Raw genomic sequence first — 24,137 nt, 5'->3', positions numbered from 1 at the left:
TGATAATATCGTTTTCTGTATCCTCTGCGCTATGCGAAATGTGTAAAAGATATAATCTTTTAGCGAAAGCCGCTATCGCTTTATTAAATTAAATGGCCAAATATATGGCCTAGGAGGACAAATTCGTTAAACTTCCCGTGCTCGAATCGGTATCAATAAAGTGTTATGATCATTTCGGCCTAGCCCAGCCTCATCAGACACTTTGGGCTGATACAAATTCAAACTCGGAAAGTCCAACGAATGTCTCCCATAACTTCACTACAACAGTAGTTAGCTACAAAAAACTATATATATATATATATATATATATATATATATATATATATATATTGAAAGGAGTACGACCGGCTAAATTTAAATACACAATGTGAGTGAGATTTTAATCTCACTCACATTGTGTATATATATATATATATATATATATATATATATATATATATATATATATATATATATATATATATACTGACCGGCAAAAAAGTGGCCACCCTATAAATTTTCGAAAATTAAAATTCATTGAAACTTTTATGCATTGTTTCATATTACACTCAACATCTTTCTATTAAAGCTAAATTAAAGCTAATTTTAAAAAGCTAAATTACTATTTAATTAAATGTTTTCAACTTAGAAGATAAACAGCGACTACAGCAAACAACAACATAAACGTCAAAACAAGCATACATGATTGCAATAAATATTTAAATTGAGACGCAATATGAAACAGTGCATAAAACTTCCAATGAATTTTTGTTTTCGGAAATTTATAGGGCGGCCACTTTTTTTGCCGTTCAGTGTATATATATATATATATATATATATATATATATATATATATATATATATATATATATATATATATATATATATATATATATATATATATATATATATATATATATATATAGGCAGTGAGCGGGGCATTTAGCGAGAAGAACTGACAATAGGTGACCCACTAGAATTACACTGTGATATCCAAGAGGCGTCAAGAGACCAAGAAGACGTCCAAATTTAAGATGGGACTATGACATAAGGAAACAAGCCGCTACAACATGGCACAGAAAAGCGAATTTTAGGCTATCATGGGCAGAAATGAAGAATGACTATGTAAGGGAGCACCATAATCGATAGAATATGCTGAGGATGATGATATATATTTACTTAAGAAGTGCGAGAGAGATGAAGACAGTAGACATAGACATAGCTATTTGTATAGTGTAGTTATAACAGTATGATAACTATACATACCAGTATAATAATAATTGATAACAAATTTATCATATATGTAAATAAAAAAACAACAATTGATAATAATAATCGAAAAAAAAAATGATAATAATTTGTGTGTAGAACTTTTAAATGTGGAAACGATTTAAAACAGTTCCAAAATCACAACAATTGAATTAATGCAGAATATATCAATATTCGATTATTCAATCAACGGTATAACTAGTACAGAGAGAGAAAGATGCAGAGAAAGTAAAGATACTTTAATTTTTTTGTGCTTAGTTCATATTAGCATGTAATTTATTGTTTTATTGATATATTTTTCCAAGAATCTAAGAACTACACCCCCATTCGTTAATCTTTTTCTATTTTAGAAGGATCCAAATTTGGTGCAGTGAAAGATGTACAACAGATGCTGGATGAAATGATGAGGCAGACAATGAAGGAAACCGAAGAAGGAGGAAATGAAGTTGATTCGGATATGAGCGGAACAGAAAAAATAGAAGAAGTTGTTTTAAAAGATGATCAAGAAAGTATGGAAACGAAAGTTGAGACCAAGGTAGAAATAATAGTTGAAAACAAGGAAGAAACAAGTGAGAAAAAGGTTAATTCCGAAGCGAAGCCTAAAAGGGAAAAACGTAGTGATACGGAGACGGATAATGATAAAAAAGTGAGTAATATGTTTTATACTAAAAATACATGGGTATATACATTGGGAAATTTTTAGTTTTATGACATATATGTGTATTTGGACCATGTGAGACCCATCTTTCTTTGATTTATGAAGTAGGACACAAGCTGTACTAGTTTTGTAGATACTCTTAATCAAGGCAATATATCGGTAGTCAATGCAACAGTCAGCCAATGCTCGAAGCATTTTCGAAAATAGTTTTATTAAGCTTAAATTAATATCTTAAGCTTTTGAGCGAAACAGTTTTCCTTCTTCCTTGAAAATAAAGAAAAGTTGATTTCTTCATCCTTCTGAATTGTACAACTCAGTTGGTTGGTGCATTACTTTCGGTATGTGGCCCGAAAGTTATCAGTTGATTGATAAAAAAACTTAATAAATTTGGTCATTTGTTCTTCTTCTTTTTATGTAGACATGACTCTGTCTGTTTTTAATGTGCCTCCAATAAGTTGTCGTTCCATCGTTTTCGTAATCTTCCTACTGATCGTCTTCCTATTGGGGAACCGTCTCTTGTTGTCTTTACTACTCTATTTGTTGTCATTCGGCTTACATGATCGTTCAATTCTAGTCTTCTATTTCTTACCCAGTCCTTGATGTTCTCCACCTTGATGTTCTCTGCATGTACAACGTATATCTGTACTTGTAGCTCTATCCCATAGTGTTTTACCATAAATTTTTTAAGCGTTTTTGTCTCTGCTGTTTCTGTCATCCTTTTTGTCCTCTCTGTATCAGGCCGTGTTTCTGCCGCGTATGTCATTATTGGCCTGATGACTGTTTTGTAAATTCTGCCTTTCATTTCTTTCAGCATCTTCACTTTGAGACAGTAGTATTGCGTTGTCTGCATAGCAGATTATTTTATGTTGTTTTTCTTCCATTTGGTATCCTTTTTTAGTTCTTACTTTTTGATTATTTCATCCATAATTAGGTTGAACAATAGAGGACTCGGGGAATCTCACTGTCTTATCCAATTGCCAGCTTCAATAGGGTCGATTAGTTCTTATTCTACTTTTACTTTTATTGTGTTGTTTTGATAGATATTTTCGATTGTTTTGATTATTTCTAGAGGTATCTCTCTTGCGTACAATAAGTTGGTAACGTCCATTAATTTCACCCAGTCAAATGCCTTCTTGAGGTCCACGAAACATACATATGCAGGATTGTTGCATTTTAATAATCTTCACGACCAAAACTGTTGTTTTTCTGTTAGTGTTATAATTTCATTCAGTTTATTTTGTTATCACTTTGATTGTTAATTTTAGTGTTGTGTGATAAATGAATTCCTCTGTAATTTTCTGAATCCGATTTGTCTCCCTTTTTGAAAGAGCTATGATCTCCATTCTTGAGGAATACTGTTTTGTTCTATTATTATTTGGATTAGTTTTAATAGTTGTTTGGTCAGATCTGGTCCTCCTTACTTTATGAGTTCGTTCGGTATTCTCTCCTCTCCTGGTATTTTTCTATTTTTTAATTTCCTTAACGCTTCCTTTACCTCTTCCTCCTCAATAATTCTTCGTTTGTCGTCACCTCTGGTGTTGGTGGTTCATTATCGTCACTTTTAGCAAATAGGGATCGAAAGTAGTCTATCCATGTTTCCTTCTGAATGTGTTTCGTTTTTATTAGTTCGTTTATCTCCTTTCGTTATCCTCTGATCCTTCTCCATATTTCGTTTTGTGTTCTGTCAGTGTTCCTTTTTTATTTGTCTAACTAAAGTATTCGTTTCATTTCTGATTCGTTTATAGTGGTTATATGCCTGTTGTGTCTGTTGTGTTCTGTATTGTAAAAAGGTTTTCTTCTTTTCTTCACATTTCGTCTTCACATCCTCTCTAAACCATGTAGTGTTTTCTTTTTTGATATGTTAGTGTTCGTAACTTTGCTCTCCCCAAGTAATTCCGCACATTCTCCTTGTTTCATTTTAATGTTGTTCAATCACAACATAGTCAATGATTGATTTAAGTTATTATTATATTATTATTATTATTATGTTACTTTATATTATTCATTATAATCGAATTTATAACGCTGTAGAAAAGCGAGAAGTTTTTTATTTAGGTTTAGATGTCGAAGTATGCATAATTCATATCTTGTTTATTTTTTACTTTATTTTTTTGTTGCTTCTAAGTATAAAACATTTGTATAAGTTAAAAACGATTCCTTATTATTGCAGACATCAGCGGGAGAGTCAAGTAGTGGGTCCAGTTCTTCATCCAGTTCAAGCGATAGCTCGGATTCCGACAGCGATGATGACGATGATGATAGCAGCTCTAGTAGCTCTTCATCATCTTCTGACGATAATAGTGAATTCATGTCACAGAATGAAATATCGCATCTCATAGACAGATGTGTAAATGGTAAGTTACTATATGGTTTATGGTTTAATGCTTTTAGCGTTTGTTTTTCTGCAGTGTAGGACGAATTAAATTAAAACCGGAATTGCCACTGACATCTGTCATTACCAACGAATATGTATAACATCGGCTGCCAATATTTTACCAATATTTTTTTATATGAATAACATATTTACTGGAATGGGTAAAGACAACTTTAGTTAAATAGAATTTTTATTGCATTTTAGTGCACGGTTTTGTGCACTAAAAATATACATGATTTTTTTGCAGCAGTTAGCAAATGTAATTTCACCGTCGCGTCGTTGTTATAGTAATAATCACCAGTGATTTTGTCTGTAGTTCATTTATCTTTTTTTCTACCAAATTAGTAAGATCACTAAAAAATCAGTAGTTTTGTTTTAAAACACTTCTTTTTCTCTTCCTGTGCTTTGCTCTATTATCGTGCGTTGGATATCAAATTGGCTATATTAATTTTGACGACAGCTCAGAAAATGGATGCAGAGGATATATTAAACCATTCCTTCAGGTTTCTGTCACGACGTTCTTCTTCGACCTAGCCCTCATCTTCCGTCTATCTTGCCTTGTATTATTAAATGAAGTATATAAGGCTTCATGTTTTCTTAGAAGTGTATCCATCCAACCTTCGACACCATTTAAAAGAGAGAACACATGACATCTTATTAATCTAATTTTTTTTTATCTTAAAATATGCAGCTCTGGCTTTCTCTACACGCATTCTAATTTCATTGCTCATATTCCAATTCTCATTTAGATTACAACCAAGCTAAGTGATACTGTTGGTTCTCTCCAGTTGTTTTCCATAAGCTGTTACCACTTCCGGTTGTACTGACGTTTTAGTGATAACCATAACATTTGTCTTTGTCGTCTCTCGTATATCTTTATTTGTCTCATCCGCATACCGCAAATTATCAATATTGATGCTATTAATTTGGATACCACATTGAACACTATCCAATGCTTTATTGAAAACGAACTCCCAATAAATGTTATATATTAGTGGAGACAAAATGCAGCCGTGTCTTACTGCTCTTCGTATTTGACGCTCTTCAGAATTATCCTGGCCAATCCTTATACCTACCTGCTGAAGAATGGCTTTCATTTTAGTACGTTTTACTCGATCAAAGGCTTTCTTAAAGTCAATAAAATACATAAACTAGATGGCCGACATCTCTGCACCTCTGTACCATAATCTGAATACTAAATAGTGCTTATCTGGTTCCAAGATTATTGCGGAACCCAAACTGCGTGTCACTAAGTTGCTTTTCTATTTTTTGGTACATCATTGAGTAAAAGGTCATCCGCCAATCATGCCGTTGTGGACTTCATCCGTTACCTTAGACAAGGAACCCTTAGTCGGTACTAGTTTCCTTAGTTAGGAAGCACCTAGAATCTGCAGACGGCAGCGATTGATTCACTTCCTCTGATCTACTAGATTCTCCAGAAGGAGTTTCTACCCGCTACCGGTTTACAATACACGGCTGTAGTAATTCCAAAGAAAATAGCTGTTGATGTATTTTAAAGAGGTAGTCATATTCGGAGTTGTTTCATACAGAATAATATTACTACGTCCCTATTTGAAATGAACGTTGATACAGATGCTAATATTAAAAAATATTAATCAATGTGATGTGATTAAACTTTTATTTAATCTTAAGTCTGTTTTAGACTATAACATAAAATGATATAAGAAAATGGTATACTAAGTTTTGTCATAATGTAAAACAGAAAACAAAATCTGTTAACAAAAAATGTTATAGAAATTAGAATATGTCCTATTTTGATATCAATTATTAGTACACACGCATGCGCAGACGTTTTTCTCTTGCTTGTCTGAATTAAAAGAAATGTTGCAATGGAAGCAGTAGATAATAGGAGAATTTTCTTATCCATCATAAATATATATGTCTTTGTTAAAGCAAAAGTAAAACGTGGGTAAAATTAACTAGGTATTTACGTGGATAAAAAACTAGGATAACTGTTGGAGAAAATGAGGTTACGTGACAATAAAAAAAAGAAGAATAAGAACATTGAGGTTAACAGTACATGTACACCAACATAATAATTTTAAAAAATGACTTATTTATCATGTAATGCGCAGAATCACATAACATATTTTGATACCAAAATGTGACAATGTAATACACAAAACTTCTTGTATTAATATTGTACATAATCATTTCATGTAAGTTTTTGTTATACCATTTTCTTATATCATTTTATGTTATAGTCTAAAACAGACTTTACATCTTACGCACAGCCTGTCATATAGAAGGACTCGTTCTGTGGTGATTTAGTAAAAAAATGTATTTCTCCGCTTTGATATTGTCTTCATCATCTTTTAATTTGCTTACCACAGGTTCTAATGCTTTTTTATATCCTCCTGCTAGATAAGCCTCACCTGAAAAAAACAAATAATAAGATTATCACACGCTGTTTCAAAGCAAAAAATTGGGCGCTATATAAAAGTAATAATTCATTGGTAACATTATATAGATGAAGTAGTAGAGATATGGCGTAATTATTGTGAATAGCTGTATTGAGCGATAGTACTTATGAACTAAACATCGATGAAAATTATTATTAAAAAAACTTGATATTATGTTCGAAGAAACTGAACTGCTATGAAGAAAATAATAGCACATAATAAGTTTGTTGGTGTAGATGCAATTCCATATGTTTAAAGTATGGGGAAGATTGTTTTAAAAGTTATACATTACTTCTGTCGTTAGTATTTTTAAGGATAATAATATTCTTCGTGCATATCGCACATGCCGATAATACGGGGGGACTAATGGTCCAAAGAGTTTCGGATGGAAAAAGAAGTTGAAGAAAATAACCACCCTGATGGATCAATAGAGTTGAAAAATTATTAAACACAAATTTCTTTATCCTTGAAAAGAAGTAATCCTCGTAACTTGTCAAATTTTCGATTCAGATTAAATCCTTTATCATCAAAGATACTTTATTTACGTATTTATTATGCGTCAAATTTAAAGTCTTAGTAGTTCTCTGATTGATTTCAGACATCAATGTTGAGTTATTCAATATTAATTTTAAAGTATTATTTACATATTATCTGCACTTAACTTACACATATGCAGTTGTGGGATTTTTCTGTCCTGCTGTAATGTTATTATCCCCTGTTTAGTACTTTTCAATCGATCACACTTTTATGGTTACACACAATTCTCCCTCTAAATTATGATTGCGATGATAGTAAGTTGCTGTTAATAATTACCAACAGTATTATTTGTTTTTAGGTTTGGAAATTTGCATCACTCGCTTAACTCAGAATTATAAAGCTCTATACCGCCTGGCTCATCTCTATTTTCACTACAAACTGAAAAAAGATATTACTAAATCTAAACAACTTTTGCTTAGTGAATACAAATGTAAAGACGGTACTGTCGTTTCTGGACTCTTTAATGATAGGAAACCGAATAACTTCTTTCACGTAAGTATCATTTGATAAACGACTTGAAACTATTAAATGGCTGTTAAAATATCGCAAAAAAACGTCTTTTGGTAAATATATTGAAATACAGTGGCACTGAAATAAGTGTCGTGTTTTTTAGTCAACTTTTTATTTAGAATTTTCAATGGCAATGTCTTATTTGTCATAATGTAGTATGATATGACAAATATTAGGTATTATGTTAAACATTTTCTCACATATTTTACATGTAAATTTTTTTTTCTTAATTAGATGGCTTTGGTAAAGACCAATTAGCCAGTACATGCTAATTCGCTGTAATGTCTCACCCTGTCGTTTTATGCCCTTCTTTTATATCTACTTACAAGATGTATAACTAACAATACTTAGCAATTCTTTATTCTAATTAAATATCACTACTATCATGTAAAACGTGCCCTAGTCGTTTTAACTTACAGCAAATGGCAATTACGCTGAGGTGCGCCAAACGACGTATTTTCGCTTAGAAATACCGGACTCCTCCGATCAGCAAACTGATTGGTAGGTATAGTTTCGCCGACATTCATTTGTATCGTATCTGCGCGATATTAATTACTTCCTTACTAATTTCCGTGTCTGGAGTACACGAGGCTTCTTATTCGTATCTGTCCAATACTCCGTTACCTGGATGGCTCTTTCATTGTCCATGGTGAGACCTGGGCTCTCCAATGGTCCAAGGGCTCTCCAATTCATATTTGCTGCCAGCTCTTCCCTAGGGCCGCGGCGACAACTGGTGGACACTAGAGGTGTGCTTATTAGTTCTTTTAGACGAACTAGTTCAAGAGAACTATTTCACAAAAATGAACTAGTTCAGTGAACTAGTTCGCGAAAGAACTATTTGTAGGACCGAAATCGAAATCCAACACTAACATAACTGGTTGCCAGATGTCTCGTCTTATTATCACACAAGCTCGGAGCCGGCCGCGCGTTTTCTTCGGTTTTCAGTCAGTCTTTCACTCTTTCCCTACCGTACAAGTAGTTCGGGTTCGGAACCATTTGTTTCGATCGTATGTTTAGGTTTAAATGTTTTAAATTTATTTCTCAAATGTTTTGCAAATAACATTTTTTTTATTTGCAAAAAATTATTAAGATTTGTTTTTTATTAACCGTTTTAAATATAAATATGGTTCACGTATGATTTATTTTTATATTTACGTATATTTAAACTCATAGGTATCTATATTGGGTTATTTCTAAAAGAACCTTACAAAAAAAATCAGTGAATTTTCTAGGAACATTAAATATCACATATTCATTCAAAATTATATTTTATGTAGATGGATCAATCATTTTAACCACAACTTAAAATTGTTATTTCAAAATTACAATACGAGAAACAACACAGCATGTCAATGTTCAAGCCAATGCATGGGCATAAGATCCAAACCATTATGATATTAAGATAAGACTGTTGACTGTTTATGTTATTGTCACGTTCATAAGAATTATGATCTGTTATCTGAGGCTAATCGACACTTCTTTTTTTAAACTAGTCAGTACAACCCATTCTCAAAATAATAAATATATGATCTCATTCATTCAGTATTTTCTTCTTTAAAAGTTGAGACACAATTTATAATGCAAATCGTTCGCAGTGAACTAGTTCTATGAAAATTAATGAACTAGTTCAATAAGTTCAGTTGAAAAAATCGTTCATTTGAACTATTTCGATGGTGAACTACACATCTCTAGTGGACACTACTTCCATAGTTGTCTCTGACGATCCTGGACGGTACGTTCAATTGGCTATGTGAAACTTTTACGGAACTTGAATCTTCATGGTTGCCTTAATTGGCCGAATAACTTTTATTTATGGAGTTTTCAATCCTTATTGACACCGATCACGAGACGACACTCTATTAAGAATATAATCTATAAATTGCATTATCAAATACTGAAGCTGTGCTTCGAGGTTCTTTCAAGCTGATTACTGTAAGCAACTTTGCCAATTTTGCCAAGGTTTCGTAATTGAGCATTTCATTTTGTAGATTTGCCATCTTTAAAGTCTGGATCTTCAGCTTCAAATAGTTGGAAGTCTTTTTTATCAATTTGTAAAAATATGATCGCATTTTCAATAATAACTATTATATTTTTACAGTCTTATCTTAACTTTTTCAACTTTCTAGGGAATATGGAGAATACCTTCTACAGAAATAGATAGACCTGGTTCACTTTCAGCACATATGAGCAGATGCCTCTCGTTACTAATGCAAATATTGAGGAATACTAACGATAATAAAACGTTGATAGATTTGTGTGTACAGTTAACAAAAGTTCCGGATCCCGATAAGTAAGTTTAATTTTGTATGCGCTCGTCCAGATGATGCTTAATTGTTCACTTACATCGTGTATAATTATATATATATATATATATATATATATATATATATATATATATATATATATATATATATATATATATATATATATATATATATGCACAATAATAACCCTATTTCTACTGGTACTTTGAGACCTTGGCAGATTTTATTTTCAATTTGTTAATAATTGTTATTTTTCATCATATTAAACAACAGATAAATACATCTTCATACTGTGATGTGTCACACATGTGTATAAAACCACGTGGACTGTGGACTCGTTAGTTCCTTTCTGTTCAACCTGTTGAGTTGTTAATAATGGCGACCGGCAGTTGTGAACATAAAATATGCCTTAAATTCACACTTTTTAGTGGTGTACACTTCGTGCCATCAAAAAGTAGATAACAAATTTTGTTCATTAATGTATTTACTATTTGATTACTGAAAGTTACAGTGGTTTACTATATTTTTTTAATTGAAATAAGTTTTTAGATTGTTCACTTGTATCACAGAATAAATAACAATCAGAATACCCACTCTCAGATGCCGCCTTTGAAGTGTGTCAGCATCGTCATATTTTAAACAGAAACACAGCCTGAAATTGAGAAATATATGACAAGCTACGACACAACCATAATTTAAATTTTTAGAGATTAACAATTACGTAAATTTGAAATAATTTAATCTATTCTTCAACTAAAAGTACGACATAAAATATTGCATATTATGTCTATGGTTGCCGTAAATAAATTAAACCAGGTTAATTTTTCTATGCACAACAGATAAAATTTCACTGAACAGCACTGGTTCCGTTTAAAACATGGCTGATTCCGTCTGCGTGAACGAGATGCGCGCACTTATCTTGACAAGCAGAGTGGGCATTCTGATTGTTATTTATTTTTAATCTTTTAAATTGCCAGGCAGCTTTTTTCACGTTGCAGTGTTAAAATTTAAGGCTAAACATAAACTTTAGTTGCATAATATTAAATCTGTTTTACATAATGGATTAATTATTTTGTCCTATAAAGTTTTTTCGAAAACATTTTAACTATTAATTCACTATGTGATTTTTTTATTTTCACAACCATTTTTTTGTAAAACTGGGTTGCTTTTTTAACAACGGAATGTATTACTTCACATGTAAGTTGTCTTTTACATTATTTATTTTTTTTTACTTTGCTTGGAGATGCCATGTTTCCAATCGGCATTCTCCTTTTAATTTAAAGAACTGTTTTTCCTTTTAAGAGCAGCTTTGTTCTTCACAGATATAGACTGATGATGTTTTGTCAACACAAAACGAAACGTTTCCGCAATATATGGAATAGCTAACACTCTTAGTTTTTTTCTTGTTCTCCTTTTATCTGACTCATATCTTCAAGAGTTACAGTGTGAAAGGGATTTCACCCCATTCCATTGTTCTTCACTGCATCTTATATTTATTTATATTTATATATACAGTGTAGGTAAAAGTTTATGGTCGGTATTGTAGAATTTAACAGGATATCTAACACAGATATAAAATCACATTTTCAGCGAATAGACAAAGACAACAATCATGTTTCCCCTTGGTCTCCCCTCCACATTTCTAATAGACGCCCATTAGTGAGACGATTATTTCCGATCCAGCTTATACCTCACAAACAGCGGCAAGATTGCCTTATTAGATATTTTAATTAAAACATTGAATTGATTAAAAAACTTGGCGATCAGTGGCGCGGTTATATTGCCATTCAAAACTGGATGATGATATTAAAAACAAATTGACACAAATACTGGTACAAAATTTCTTAAATCCATGAGAAATTTACAGATTCGCATTATTATTCGACGAAATTGTAACCTAATTTCCAATAAAACAAGATAATTTTGGCAACATCGCCATTGATTCATCCTCTTCAATGGTAAACAGCGTTAAGAGACAGGTTCAACGATATGCTATGTATTTTAGAGGTGAGTCATGTACGTTTTTATCGTTAACGAAATGACCCGTTCTTCATAAACAAGTTACTTTGATTGTTTAACAGTAAGTAGTTTCAAATAAGCGAGTACATAAACAAACATATTGGCTATTATCGTTTATGTGTATATGTATTGAAGTGACAGCAACTAACGAAGGATATATTTATTATAACTTGAAAAATAAATTAAACAATACAAATAGTAAATAGTAAGATTTAGTATTTGTATTGTTTAATTTATTTTTCAAGTTATAATAAATATATCCTTCATTAGTTTCTTTCACTTCAATACATATACACATAAACGATAATAGCCAATATGTTTGTTTATGTCTTCTCTTACTTGAAACTACTGTTAAACAATCAACTAGTTTGAGAATAATTTAACTTGTTACTTGTTTACGAAAAACGGTTCAGTTGCGTTAACGATAAAAACGTGAACCACCCACCTCTACTCGTTACCACAGTATTAACATTAAAAATGATTAAAATCAAAGTGTCCTTACTTTGACATCGAGACATTGCCAAATAATTTTGTATGAAGCTTTTTTATTGTGGCGTCATAATGTAGTTTATTATTTTTATTGGGAATAGGGTACAATGTGACTTTAAAATAAGCTTATTTTGATGTCTAGATTTCCAATTCGGAAATCGTACTTAAAATACAAAACATGAATAAATTTTATTTATATAAAACGATTTCCGAAGTGGAAATCAAAATGTTAAATTACACTTATTGTAAAATAAAATTGTGGCATATTCCTAATAAAAAACAGTAAGTTCCCATTTAAATCAATTCGCCCAAATTTGATTATCTTAGAACATTGTTCTAATATTCTAAATTCAACAGGTCAAATAAAACCAATAAGTTTGGCAACGTTGAACTTCCCCCTTTTTTATTATTTCCACTAATGCATTTTCGACGATATAAAGGGCGGACCTAATATACCTCTCTCTTTTTAAACAGGTATTTCTTACTCCATCTCACGTAAGGTCCAAACCGACCAAAACCTATACTATATATATATATATATATATATATATATATATATATATATATATATATATATATATGTATGTATATATATTAGTTTATTTTTGTATTTGCCGCCACGCGTCATTTTTTGAGAAATACATTAAGACAAAAAGGTAATTTGGATTGCTCCTGCTTAGTATTTTTAATAATTGCATCTTTGAATATTAAAATTCTTGCATTTTTAGGATATATATAAAGAATTCAGAAAGAATGGCTTTCTCTGAACAAGCTATGACGATGTGTATCCAAAGTTTGAAGAGTCAAATTAAGCTCGTTCCCAACATGACCAATCCACAGATCGCAAAAATTCTGCAAGAAATATATAAAATATACCAGAGGTTGATGAAACATGTACCGTCCAAAGAAACACCTTTTGCTAATCTGTTAGTGGAAGTTTATAAACAGTTTATAAAAGAAAAGGTACTGTTTTTATTTATAAAGCTTTTTTTCATACGTAGGTAACAAAACACTGATTATCATATTGGTGTCATATTTGTAACATGTTTCTATCAAAACATTATCCGTCATCCTTTGGATCCTTTGTGCACTATCTGCTAGCAATAAGGTATCGTCTGCATATCTAATATTATTTTTTATAAGTTGGTCATTTACTGTAATACCATTTTCTGATTCGTCCAACACTTTTCTTAAGATGTTTTCAGAGTATATGTTAAATAGTGCGGGTGACAGTATGCAACCTTGTCGAACTCCTTTTCCGATTGTGAAGATCTCGGACAGTTCATTTTCGAATCGCACTGTTGCTTTTTGTTGGAGATCCTGATGTTCCAAATGCCTTCTCGAAATCGAATAAACATTCATACACATCGTAGTGGACATCCGTGGCTCTCTGTATTAGAACTTGCAAACTTCGAATCCAAAGTCTAGCTCTGAATCAAAACTGAACTTCACATCGGTGTTCTACTAACTTGTTGTATATGCGCGAGTGACTGATAGTAAGAAGTACTTTAAGTATATGGCTTATCTAATTAATCTAGAGTTCTTACTTACGTAAAAAGAAAAATTCTTAAAAAACTTACTGAAGTTGAAGAAAATGATTTTTGTAAAAAGATATAAAAATCATATTTTTATAATTTTCATTTTAGATTCCTGAAAACGTTAACATTCTTGATTTGGCTGTTAAATTTTGCATGCAGAATAAGTCCGCGGAAAAGTGTAGGCAGCAAGGAATTTCACCAAAAACTCCCATGTTTGTACCTAGAGGACCAGGAATTTCAACATCTGTAAGTAGTTAGAATTAGCAGAGATATGAACACTATCAGTTAAATGTTTTATGTACCTATCATTTATATTTGTCATATCGTTTTATTACCTATCAGTACTAATAGGTAAGAACATATGAAGATTTATTTTTCGTTCAGTATTTTAATTATATATGTACGACGTTTGTTACGGTATAGAAACGAGATGCTTAGAATATCATAAATGGACAGAGTACGAAAACAGAATACATTCAGAATACAAGATAAGGAACTTATTTGACGCTAACTTGAATATTTTTGCCACATCTTAAGAAATGAAAAATATTTTTAAAACTAATAATATATGAAATGAAAAGACTGATATGTTTTTGTACACACTTATGACCAATCAAAGAATGGAAATATTCCATTCTGATCATTGATCACCCACTCAAAAGAATTTTTAAGTGAAAAACAAGTACAGCTTCTACAGGAATGTACAGCTTTTCTACAGTACGTAAATCTTTCAGCTGGACGTAGGTAATATACATTGAGGTAAGTGTGGCAACTTACACAATGTAATACTTACACTTTGTAATACAAAAATAATGCCGTACAAAATATTGGTACCAGTAGCAGGAACAATCTTTGATTTTAGGAAAATTTTGACCCCATTTTCGGTAATTTCATACAGTACGGTATTCGTACACATACCTTATACATAAATAAATGTTTAACTACTTTTTTAGGCACCCGTTATGCCTTCACCGCAAACAATAACCCCACCACAAGGCGCACCTTTAAAACGACCTGCCGGTTCTAGGCCGAGAGGCAGACCACCTCTACAAAAGGCACCAGGCCAACCTCGGTACCAAAGGTCAAAAAGTCCGAGCGCTGCTGCTAATTTGAACAAGACCTACTCCTGGCAAAAATCTCTCATGGATCAGACTTACGCCATTGAATACATAAAACACTATAAAGATGAACTGATTAAGCAGTATAGTAAGAATATGAGTATTCCTCAGCTTACACAGTTAAGTCAAATACTGACGCAAGGTAAGATATATAATGTATTATTTAGTGATTACGTTTTTGTTGCATTATTAAAAAAATTATTACAACATTGTGTAGTCTTAGCACACTTTTAATTATACGACCTAGATATTTTAGTTTTGATTTTTTTTTAATGTATTGTTATAGTTGATCTATTCCCTTATAAAATTACTTTTCGACACTCGACAGAGAGCAGATTACTTGTGCTTTAATATAAAACTAATTTAAAAAATATCTTCGACGATATCTCCTGTTTAATAGTATAAGAAGAAATAATGTATTCCCTTTATTTTTAATTTTTCCAACTTGCTGCAACTATGTTCCAAGTGGACTCGTCGAATTGTGCAACACAAAAGTATTTATTTTCTTGACCTTCGCTTGTTATATTTTAGAATAGTGCCAAGAAGATACCCAGTATATATTTTATTTAAAACTTAATTTAGTTTATTTGCAATATAAAATCAATTAAGTATAACCACAACATTGTTAGTTTGTACAAAAAATTGTATAGTCCATCAATTGTTAATATATCCCTCACTTGGTATCTGAAAACAGTCACTATCCCAATAAAAATTCATCAATCATACTATGAAATACTGTATATCCAAAGTCTGAGCATATCTTTACTGATGCATTAAAAACTGAATGGTCTCTCCCATGTGCAAAAGTAGGTCTCATTACATCATTATCTCATTACATCATCTCTGACTCCTTAAGTACACTAACTGCATTGCAGCAAACTATATCCCTTAAATGAAATTATTATGCCGATAAGAAAGAACTCGTGTTACTATCACAAAAAAATATATAAAAATAACTCTTTTATGGGTACCATCATCAGTAGGAATCAAGGGAAATGAAGCAGTGGACGTACTGGTGAATAAAGCTGCACTAGATGAAAATATCTGTAAGTTAAAAGTGCTTCCAAGGAATGAACATAAGGCCTCCTTTAGACCATTGTCTACAATTAGGTATATTTACGGTTCCATCAATAAAAAAGTTGCTTGGTCACCAAACATAACATTATTTTAAAACATTGGATAATTTCGATCTATCTATCATTGTGTCAGTAATCTCCACACATCTGTCAAAATCAGCATCTGACAACTCTTGAACCAATTTTTCTTTATACGTAAAATTCTTAGATGTCCTTGTAAAATATAAAGGTTCCTAGATATTTGTTTATTACTCAAGTATTGATCTTCTTCCTATCATGCAAAATATAAAAAAAATCGTCGAATGATTTGTCTTCATGTTATTGCATTTTTTATTTCCTAATTTAGGTAAATCTTTTACGTCACCCGATAAACTTGATCAGTTTACTTGCAGTAGATCTTACAAGTTTCTTTATGACTTCTCCATTTATTACCATATCTTAAGATCATTAATATTGCGATATGTTCTTTTTCATGCAAAAGAAACCAGTAACATCAAAAACTAGTTACACTTAGGTGTATGAGTGTTACATGAAAAATATTCAGAATTACTCAATAATCTAAAAACCGTAAAACCATTTGAAAAAAATTTCTTTATATTATCGGGAGAACGGAAGATCTGGCACCAAATACGGCGATACCTTCTAATTTTCCGTGTCACTATCGAATTGCATGAAAATTTGTATTTAGTTTCTAATTACCATCCACTTTACTTTTGGACTTGTGTCGTTGGTTGCTTTTTATTTTTAGGGGTGAAAACAATACCTATTAGAAAAAAATTGTGTAATTGTAAATTAAAGCAAATAATCTTTTAATGAAGTGAAGGAATGTCAATTAACAGTAAAGATTTTATCACAGTTAAAGCCTAAATATCACCCCCTAGATTAGTTATAATTAAAACAATGTCATTGAATGCCTTGTCTCCACTGATTTGCATGGAAATTTGGATTTAGGTTATACCTACCCTCCAGTTCAAAATTAGGCTTGTGCTGTTGGTTGCATTTTATTTTTTAGAGTTGAAAACGACCCCTATTAGAAAAAAATCATATACATAATTGTAAATTCAAGTGACATTAAATTTAGATGTGTTTGCTGTTTTAATTTTTTACTTCATAATTTCTACCCTTATAAAAACCACCCCTTGCGAAAAAATTGGAATAATTGTAAGATTTTTTTTCATTGAGACTCTAAGTACAATAATTTTTTTAACATAATGTTATGAATTTATTATATTTCAACTTACAAAACAAGCCTTATTAGTTTGTAAGGTTGGGTGAAAGTATATATGTGCGTTAATAGCACACTACGTGTATCTTACAATGCTCCAGTATACGCGTTCTGGTATCTCCTAAAATGTGTGATTGGTTTTTTACTCGTAACTCGATTAGCTTTTAAGCTATGAATTACTTAAAAAAATAAAGGGTGAGAGAAACCTAAATCCAAATTTTCAAGCAAATCCATCGTGACGAGGAAAATTACGCTCCAAAATGGTCATTAACTGGAGTAAAATACCATATAAAGATCGGCCATATTACACAACTACTATAAAAAAAATTTCACAATTATTATCCTCTTAGCCTTTCCTGAAATAATTCCTTCGTCCATACATTTGCCTCACATCATATCGTTGGCTGTATGCAATAGTGGCTTAACTCAAAACTTGACAAAATTGAGTTAACATCACCATTATGACCTGCAAAACTGGCACAATAATAATAGCAAAAATGTCGGCTAGACGTCACTAGTGTCGCTATGACATGTTGTCGGTTAAGATAAATTATTTCTTGCAGTACTGGCCTTTTTTAGTTGTGCAGTGGAAGTCGAACCCTGTCGATATCAAGTTTCTATGCAATACCGGTACTTTTGAGTTGTGCCACTATAGCAGACAATTTTAGATATTTTCAAACTGTATCAATGAGAATTTTGGAGTTGTGTCACATTAAATAAAATGAATAAATTTATTGTTTTAAAAATGTCAGATTCAAAGCGTTATCAGATAAGAAGTGAATTATTCCTATCTCGAGCAGGAGTAACGTAAGTAATAACATCAGTATTATTTTAATGTATAATTCCAAACAATCGATTTAGTAGAAAACTTTAGACGATTTTTTGATTACATCTACTGGTTTAAACAAAAAATAAACCCATTTTAGTTCTGATGCGGACCCTCATTACGTGAATAATGATGATGATGTATCGTTTACATTTACAGAGGTCTCTGATGAAAATGTGGAAACTGAAGTACCAGAAGACGTGACGATTAATAACCCTAAAAGTAGGGAAAGGAAGGGTAGTCCGGATCAATGGAAAAGAAATGTCAGAAAGTTTCTTAGAAATTCAGACCAAAAATACACCAATGTTAACGGTAATCTTGTACAGGCTCGCAGTTCAGGTACATCTTGCAATCCATGTAGACTGCAAATGTGATGAAAAATTCACTTCTTCTTCTTCTTCCTACTTTATAAATAAGCAAAATGCATGTTTTACTTCGGTTTTTAGCCTCAATTGACGTTGTCCGACCATCTTTTCCTCGGTCGTCCCAATGATCTTCTTCTATTTGGCGATTTGTCTCTTGCTATTCGCTTATAAAAATTCACGTTACAAGAAAGAACACATATCTTAGAAGAATATTAGTCAATGGGAAATATAAATTAACAACGATGTTATATTCTGAGATCCATGTCTATAATTAAACCAACATATCGATATGCAGATAAAGGTAACACAACAAGCCATGATTATAATCATGCATTTTTATTTGGAAAACCGTGATCAGAAAAAAAAAGAGTGCAAAAGATTTTTTATATTCACCACTGGAGTTACTAATAGATGTATTAGAACTGTTATTGGGAAGACGGAAAGTGGCTTTATAAGCAACGATCAAAGAGGTAAACATAGCACACATAAAACATTTTGTAACGAAACTATGAACAGGGTTCGTAAACACCTTTCTTCAATTCCGACAATGGAGAGCCACTATTGTCGAAGTAGTACCTCAAAAAAATATTTAGAAGGAGGCAAAACATTGGCAGATCTATACAATGATTATAAAGCTGATTGTCAAAGAAACAATGATGGATTTGTAAAAATTGGTTTAAATCGTAAACTTTTTAATTATATATTTAACTATGCATTTTTTCCCAAAAAAGATCAATGTCAGTATTGTGAAAAATACAAAAATTCGAGCACTGAAGAAAAAATAATCTTAGAATATGCTTATAATAATCATCATAAGGAGAACTTAAACCGGGAGCTAAAAACACTTAACAAAGAGAATGTAACTAACTTACAAAAAGTTCTTGTTTTGACCTACAAGCTGCTCTACCGCCATATATTTGGCACGAAGGAGAAGGCAGTAAAGCTGCCATAGAAATTGGTTCGTGCCTGCTGATATTTTTTGAACAAACATCTATAAAAACCTATTCTGACGATTTGAAATTCATATTTTACTCAGACAATTGTGGTGGCCAAGGAAAAAACAAGTACCTAATTTTAATCTATCAGTACGCTGTAAACCATTTCAAAATTTCTTCTATAACTAATCGCTATTTAGTTTGTCGGCCATACTCAAAATGAGGGTGACAGCTGCCACTATTTAATAAAAAGAAATATCACTAAAGCTTTAAAAGGAGGACCTATTTATCTACCGACTCATTTAGCTATGCTAATCCTAACTGTTCGTTGCAAACAACCATTCGAAGTATACGAATTATGTTATAATGATTTTTTTGACCTAAAAAGGTTAAATACTAAAACAGCGACAATTTTCAATGAAAATGTCCAAGGAAATACTTTTCATTTCAACGATTTTTGTGAAATTCATGTAAAAAAAAAGCTCTGGTACTCACTACTATTTTAAAATTTCATTTGCACAAGAGAAGTACATATAAGTTGATACCACCAAGAATAAAACAAGAAAAGGTTTAGAAAGCATGGATATTATAGAACTAGAAAAGGCTTACACTGGCAGCCTGCCAATAATAGAAAAGAAGAAAAAAGACCTTACTTGCCTTTGTGAAAACAAGAGTGTTCGACCAATTCACGCTGATTTCTGCCGATCTTTAAAGCATTGTTACTTTTCCTATTATTATTAATATATATTTTTTTATTTCGTTCGTCTTATAGTTGTTAATAAACACATTTTCTCATTTTTAAGTAACTTCTAGTATTCTTTATTGAACCTTTATTTCAGTTGATAGGAATAACAAAAAAATGCCAATTTTGTCTTTGCCTTAATTAGTCTTGAAAGACAAAATGTTGATGTGCAATAGTGACTAAACTCAAAATAAGGGTTGAATTTAAAAGTCTGCGTTACAATTCATTAAAACTACTTAACGCTCTCCCAAATAAACCAAAATTAATTTTTTTTTTCAAAAATCCCAATCCATGTAGTAAAACAAATAAGACAAAATTATTGACACAAACTTTAAACCCCGGTTTTGAAAAATTACCAGTTTTTGTGTTGTGTCACTATTGCATACAGCCGATGATATGGTAGTTGTTAGCTAGATCATTTTATATTTTTACAATCAACAAATTAGTGCTTGTTCTAAAACTCTGGCACTAAATTAAACTGTATACAAGTATAATTATTTTAATGTAGAATACCTAATCGTTGTGTCATTATTGTGTAGGTCAGATCAATAATCCACTGACGGCAACTGCCATAACAAGCCAAATGTTGGCACAGACGGGATTACTAAATTCCACTTTACTGAAACAGATGAATGCTATGGGAAATGTCGGCTCTCCAAACATGTCGGCACAGTTATTAGACAGCTTGAATCAACTAAACCCGACTATGAAAAAGCAGTTGGGCATCGAACATGCTCTATCCAGTTTAACACCAGGTTAATATCTTGTGCCAATTTATTGAATAGTTATTTTTATGATTTTTTATTTTGTGTCTAGTTTTCTCGGAGACTGATGCCAATGTAAAAGTGTTTTTAAATTCATATGTTTGATCCATATACTACTATAATAATTTTATTACGGATACACTCGTTATCATTGATTTCTATTAGTAATATTATCTCTGACCATGCTTGTAATGTATGCCTCTTTAGGACTGTGGGACATAATATAACATAAAGCTACTTACGATAGGTTTTATTAAGCTTTATCAGGATATATAAATTAACATTATTATTCATGTTCACATGGAGTCCCTAACCTAAGTGTGTTGTCAATCTCTGGTTGTCATGTCACAGCTGTCACTTGTGGTTCCGTTTACCAAGTGCAACGTTGCCAAGTATATGCGTACATGAGAACCATACATAACACGTCCCCTTTAATAAAAACAAAATAAACTAAAAATAATTCACATAATATATCATAAGTACGTAAATAACAATAATTCACAAATATATCAATAGGTAAATCTATCAGGGGGGCGAATGACTCTACCACTTCTGGAGGTTTTCAAACCAGGTGAAGTACTGTATGATGTAGAAGGTACATCAATGCCATTGATGGGCGATGTTCTATTAGATGTTGAAGGTACATCAATATCTTTGATAGTCTTATTTGTTTTAGTCTCTTGTATAATCGGGTACATCTGGACAAAGAACTGTTCTCGTATTTCCCATACTTGTCCTTCCAGTAGTCACAATATCATTTCCATAACTAGCTTTCACATCTGCTTGCTCACAATTTGCATAAGCATGTTGCTGTGCTTCTGACCGTACAGGTCTAAGATAGTGTCTATTACTTCTATAATCAGTAACATTTACTTTAACCACATAATCCCTTGATTCTTTCTTTGCCACAACCACTCCAGGGTTCCATTTCCTTTTCTTTTCTTGAAGTAAAATTTGTTGTCCAGATTTTAATTCTGGTAACCTATTTGTTCCTTTGTCATAATAGCGTTTTTGTTTTCTTTGATTTTTTCTCAATTGTGTAAAATATCTTTTATTAGAATGTCTAGGCTTTAGAAATTCCATACTGACTGGTAAGTTGGTTCTGAAATTTCTTCCAGTTAGCAGCACATAAGGAGCAGGTAAATTTTGTTTTGGAGTTGTATTATAATCTAATACAGCTAGAAATGGATCTTTCTTAGTTTGTACAGATTTTAAAAACAAGTTTTTTATTGTTTGTATTGTTCTTTCCACCATGCCATGGCTACGAGGATATTGTGGACTTGATGTTGTTACTTCAATATTATACATACGGACAAAATTTAAAAATTCATGAGAATTGAATGGAGGACCATTATCAGAAAATATTTCACAAGGCAGTCCATTAATAGCAAACATATTTTTTAATTGTGTTACAACACTGCTAGCTGTTTTGTTCATTAGTTTGTTAACAATTGCAAACTTCGAAAAATAATCAACCACAACTAAAAAGTCTTGTGAGGCTACTGTCATAAAATCAATACCAATTTTTTGCCAAGGTATTTCAGGTACATCATGTGATTTTAATGACCCCTACTGTTTCTCTTATAGCTCATTTGACAAGTCAGACAGTTCAGAACAATGTTTTCTATATCCTTCATCAATCCCGGATAATAAATTGCTTCTTGAGCCTTCTTATTACATGATACTACACCCTGATGAGACTGATGTATAACATCAAGAAATTCACCCTTCAATTCTTCAGGAACCTTTTTTATAGCACAATACATTCTTTAATAAATATATATCATGTCTATCAGACCAGAATTTTTTCACCTTAGAAGGTACAGAGCTTTTATGCTCAGGCCACCCATTTAAAACATAATATTTAACTTTTTGTAAAGATGGGTCAGTATCAATTGTATTTTGTAACCTTTTTTCATTTTCTTTTTATGTGTACAATAGAATCTACTTTCAAATTATTTTCATTATCTATAAAATTAGTATTTATGGTTTTATTCAAAGGATCTCTACCTTAATTGTCAGGAACTTTGAGATTCTTACCAGGAATATATTCGAGTGAAAATTTATATCTCATTAATTGCATTGCCAGTCTTTGGATCCTAGATGACATTTCATCTAAAGGTTTTTTAACAAACCTAAAAGAGGTCTGTGATCTGCCTCTATTTCAAAATCTATGCCATAAATATAGAATGAAAATCTTTCACATCCATACACTATACCAAGAAGCTCCTTTTCAATATGGTTATATCTCCTTTGGGTTGGAGTTAATGACACTGATGCAAATGCAATTGGAAACCCATCTTGCGAGACCATGGCCCCTAAACCATATGGGCTGGCATCAACAGAGAGTATGATCTTTTTGTCAGGGTTAAAATAACGCAAAGTAGTGGCTGATGCCACAAGATTCTTTAATTTATCAAAACATGCCTGTTCATTATGTCCCCAATGCCACTCATTTTTACTAGAAAGTAAACATCTTAGAGGACTAGTGTGTTCTGATAGGTTTGGTATAAACTTTGCAAGATATACTATGGTTCCCAAAAAACGTTGTAATTCTTTTCGATCACTTGGTGGTGTCATTTTTGTAATAGCTTCTGTTTTATCATGATCAGGTGAAATGCCAATATTACTAATCTGATGACCTAAAATTTTTACTTTTGTTTGACAAAATTTAGATTTCCCTAAATTCAAAGTTAAGCCACTCTGTTTAATTTTTTCTAAAACACATTTCAAATTTTTATCATGTTCACTTTTAGAACATCCAAAAACCAAAATATCATCAAAATACGTTATTGTTCCTGATACACTATCTAAAAGTTCAGACATATTTTTGAAAAATTTCAGGTGCACAGGTAAGGCCATATGGTAATCTCAGATATCTATAACGACCAAAAGGTGTAATAAAAGTACATAAAAGTGAACTTTCCTAATTCAAAGGCAACTGAAGAAAAGCAGATGATGCATCTAATAATGTGAAATAATTAGCCCCTGAAAGCTTAGCAAATAAAGTATCTTGAGTAGGAATT

At 31.8% G+C, this 24,137-nt stretch overlaps 1 protein-coding gene across 3 annotated transcripts in view; it reads left to right on the top strand.

Annotated features, from left to right (window-relative positions):
* LOC140450088 (uncharacterized) overlaps positions 1-24,137 on the top strand; it is a 134,152-nt gene that overhangs the window by 64,596 nt on the left and 45,419 nt on the right. For all 3 annotated transcript variants that reach the window (XM_072543524.1, XM_072543515.1, XM_072543533.1), the window contains exons 13-20: positions 1,599-1,894; positions 4,077-4,260; positions 7,539-7,732; positions 9,877-10,040; positions 13,251-13,485; positions 14,169-14,306; positions 15,014-15,320; positions 20,887-21,102. In XM_072543524.1, coding sequence (XP_072399625.1) covers positions 1,599-1,894; positions 4,077-4,260; positions 7,539-7,732; positions 9,877-10,040; positions 13,251-13,485; positions 14,169-14,306; positions 15,014-15,320; positions 20,887-21,102 — 1,734 coding nt within the window. The remainder of the gene's footprint in view (positions 1-1,598; positions 1,895-4,076; positions 4,261-7,538; positions 7,733-9,876; positions 10,041-13,250; positions 13,486-14,168; positions 14,307-15,013; positions 15,321-20,886; positions 21,103-24,137) is intronic.

Source organism: Diabrotica undecimpunctata, chromosome 1 (genome assembly GCF_040954645.1).
Source record: "Diabrotica undecimpunctata isolate CICGRU chromosome 1, icDiaUnde3, whole genome shotgun sequence".
Lineage (NCBI taxonomy): Eukaryota > Metazoa > Arthropoda > Insecta > Coleoptera > Chrysomelidae > Diabrotica > Diabrotica undecimpunctata.
Note: the sequence above shows the minus strand (reverse complement) of the source record. Positions and strands in the feature narration are given on the sequence as shown.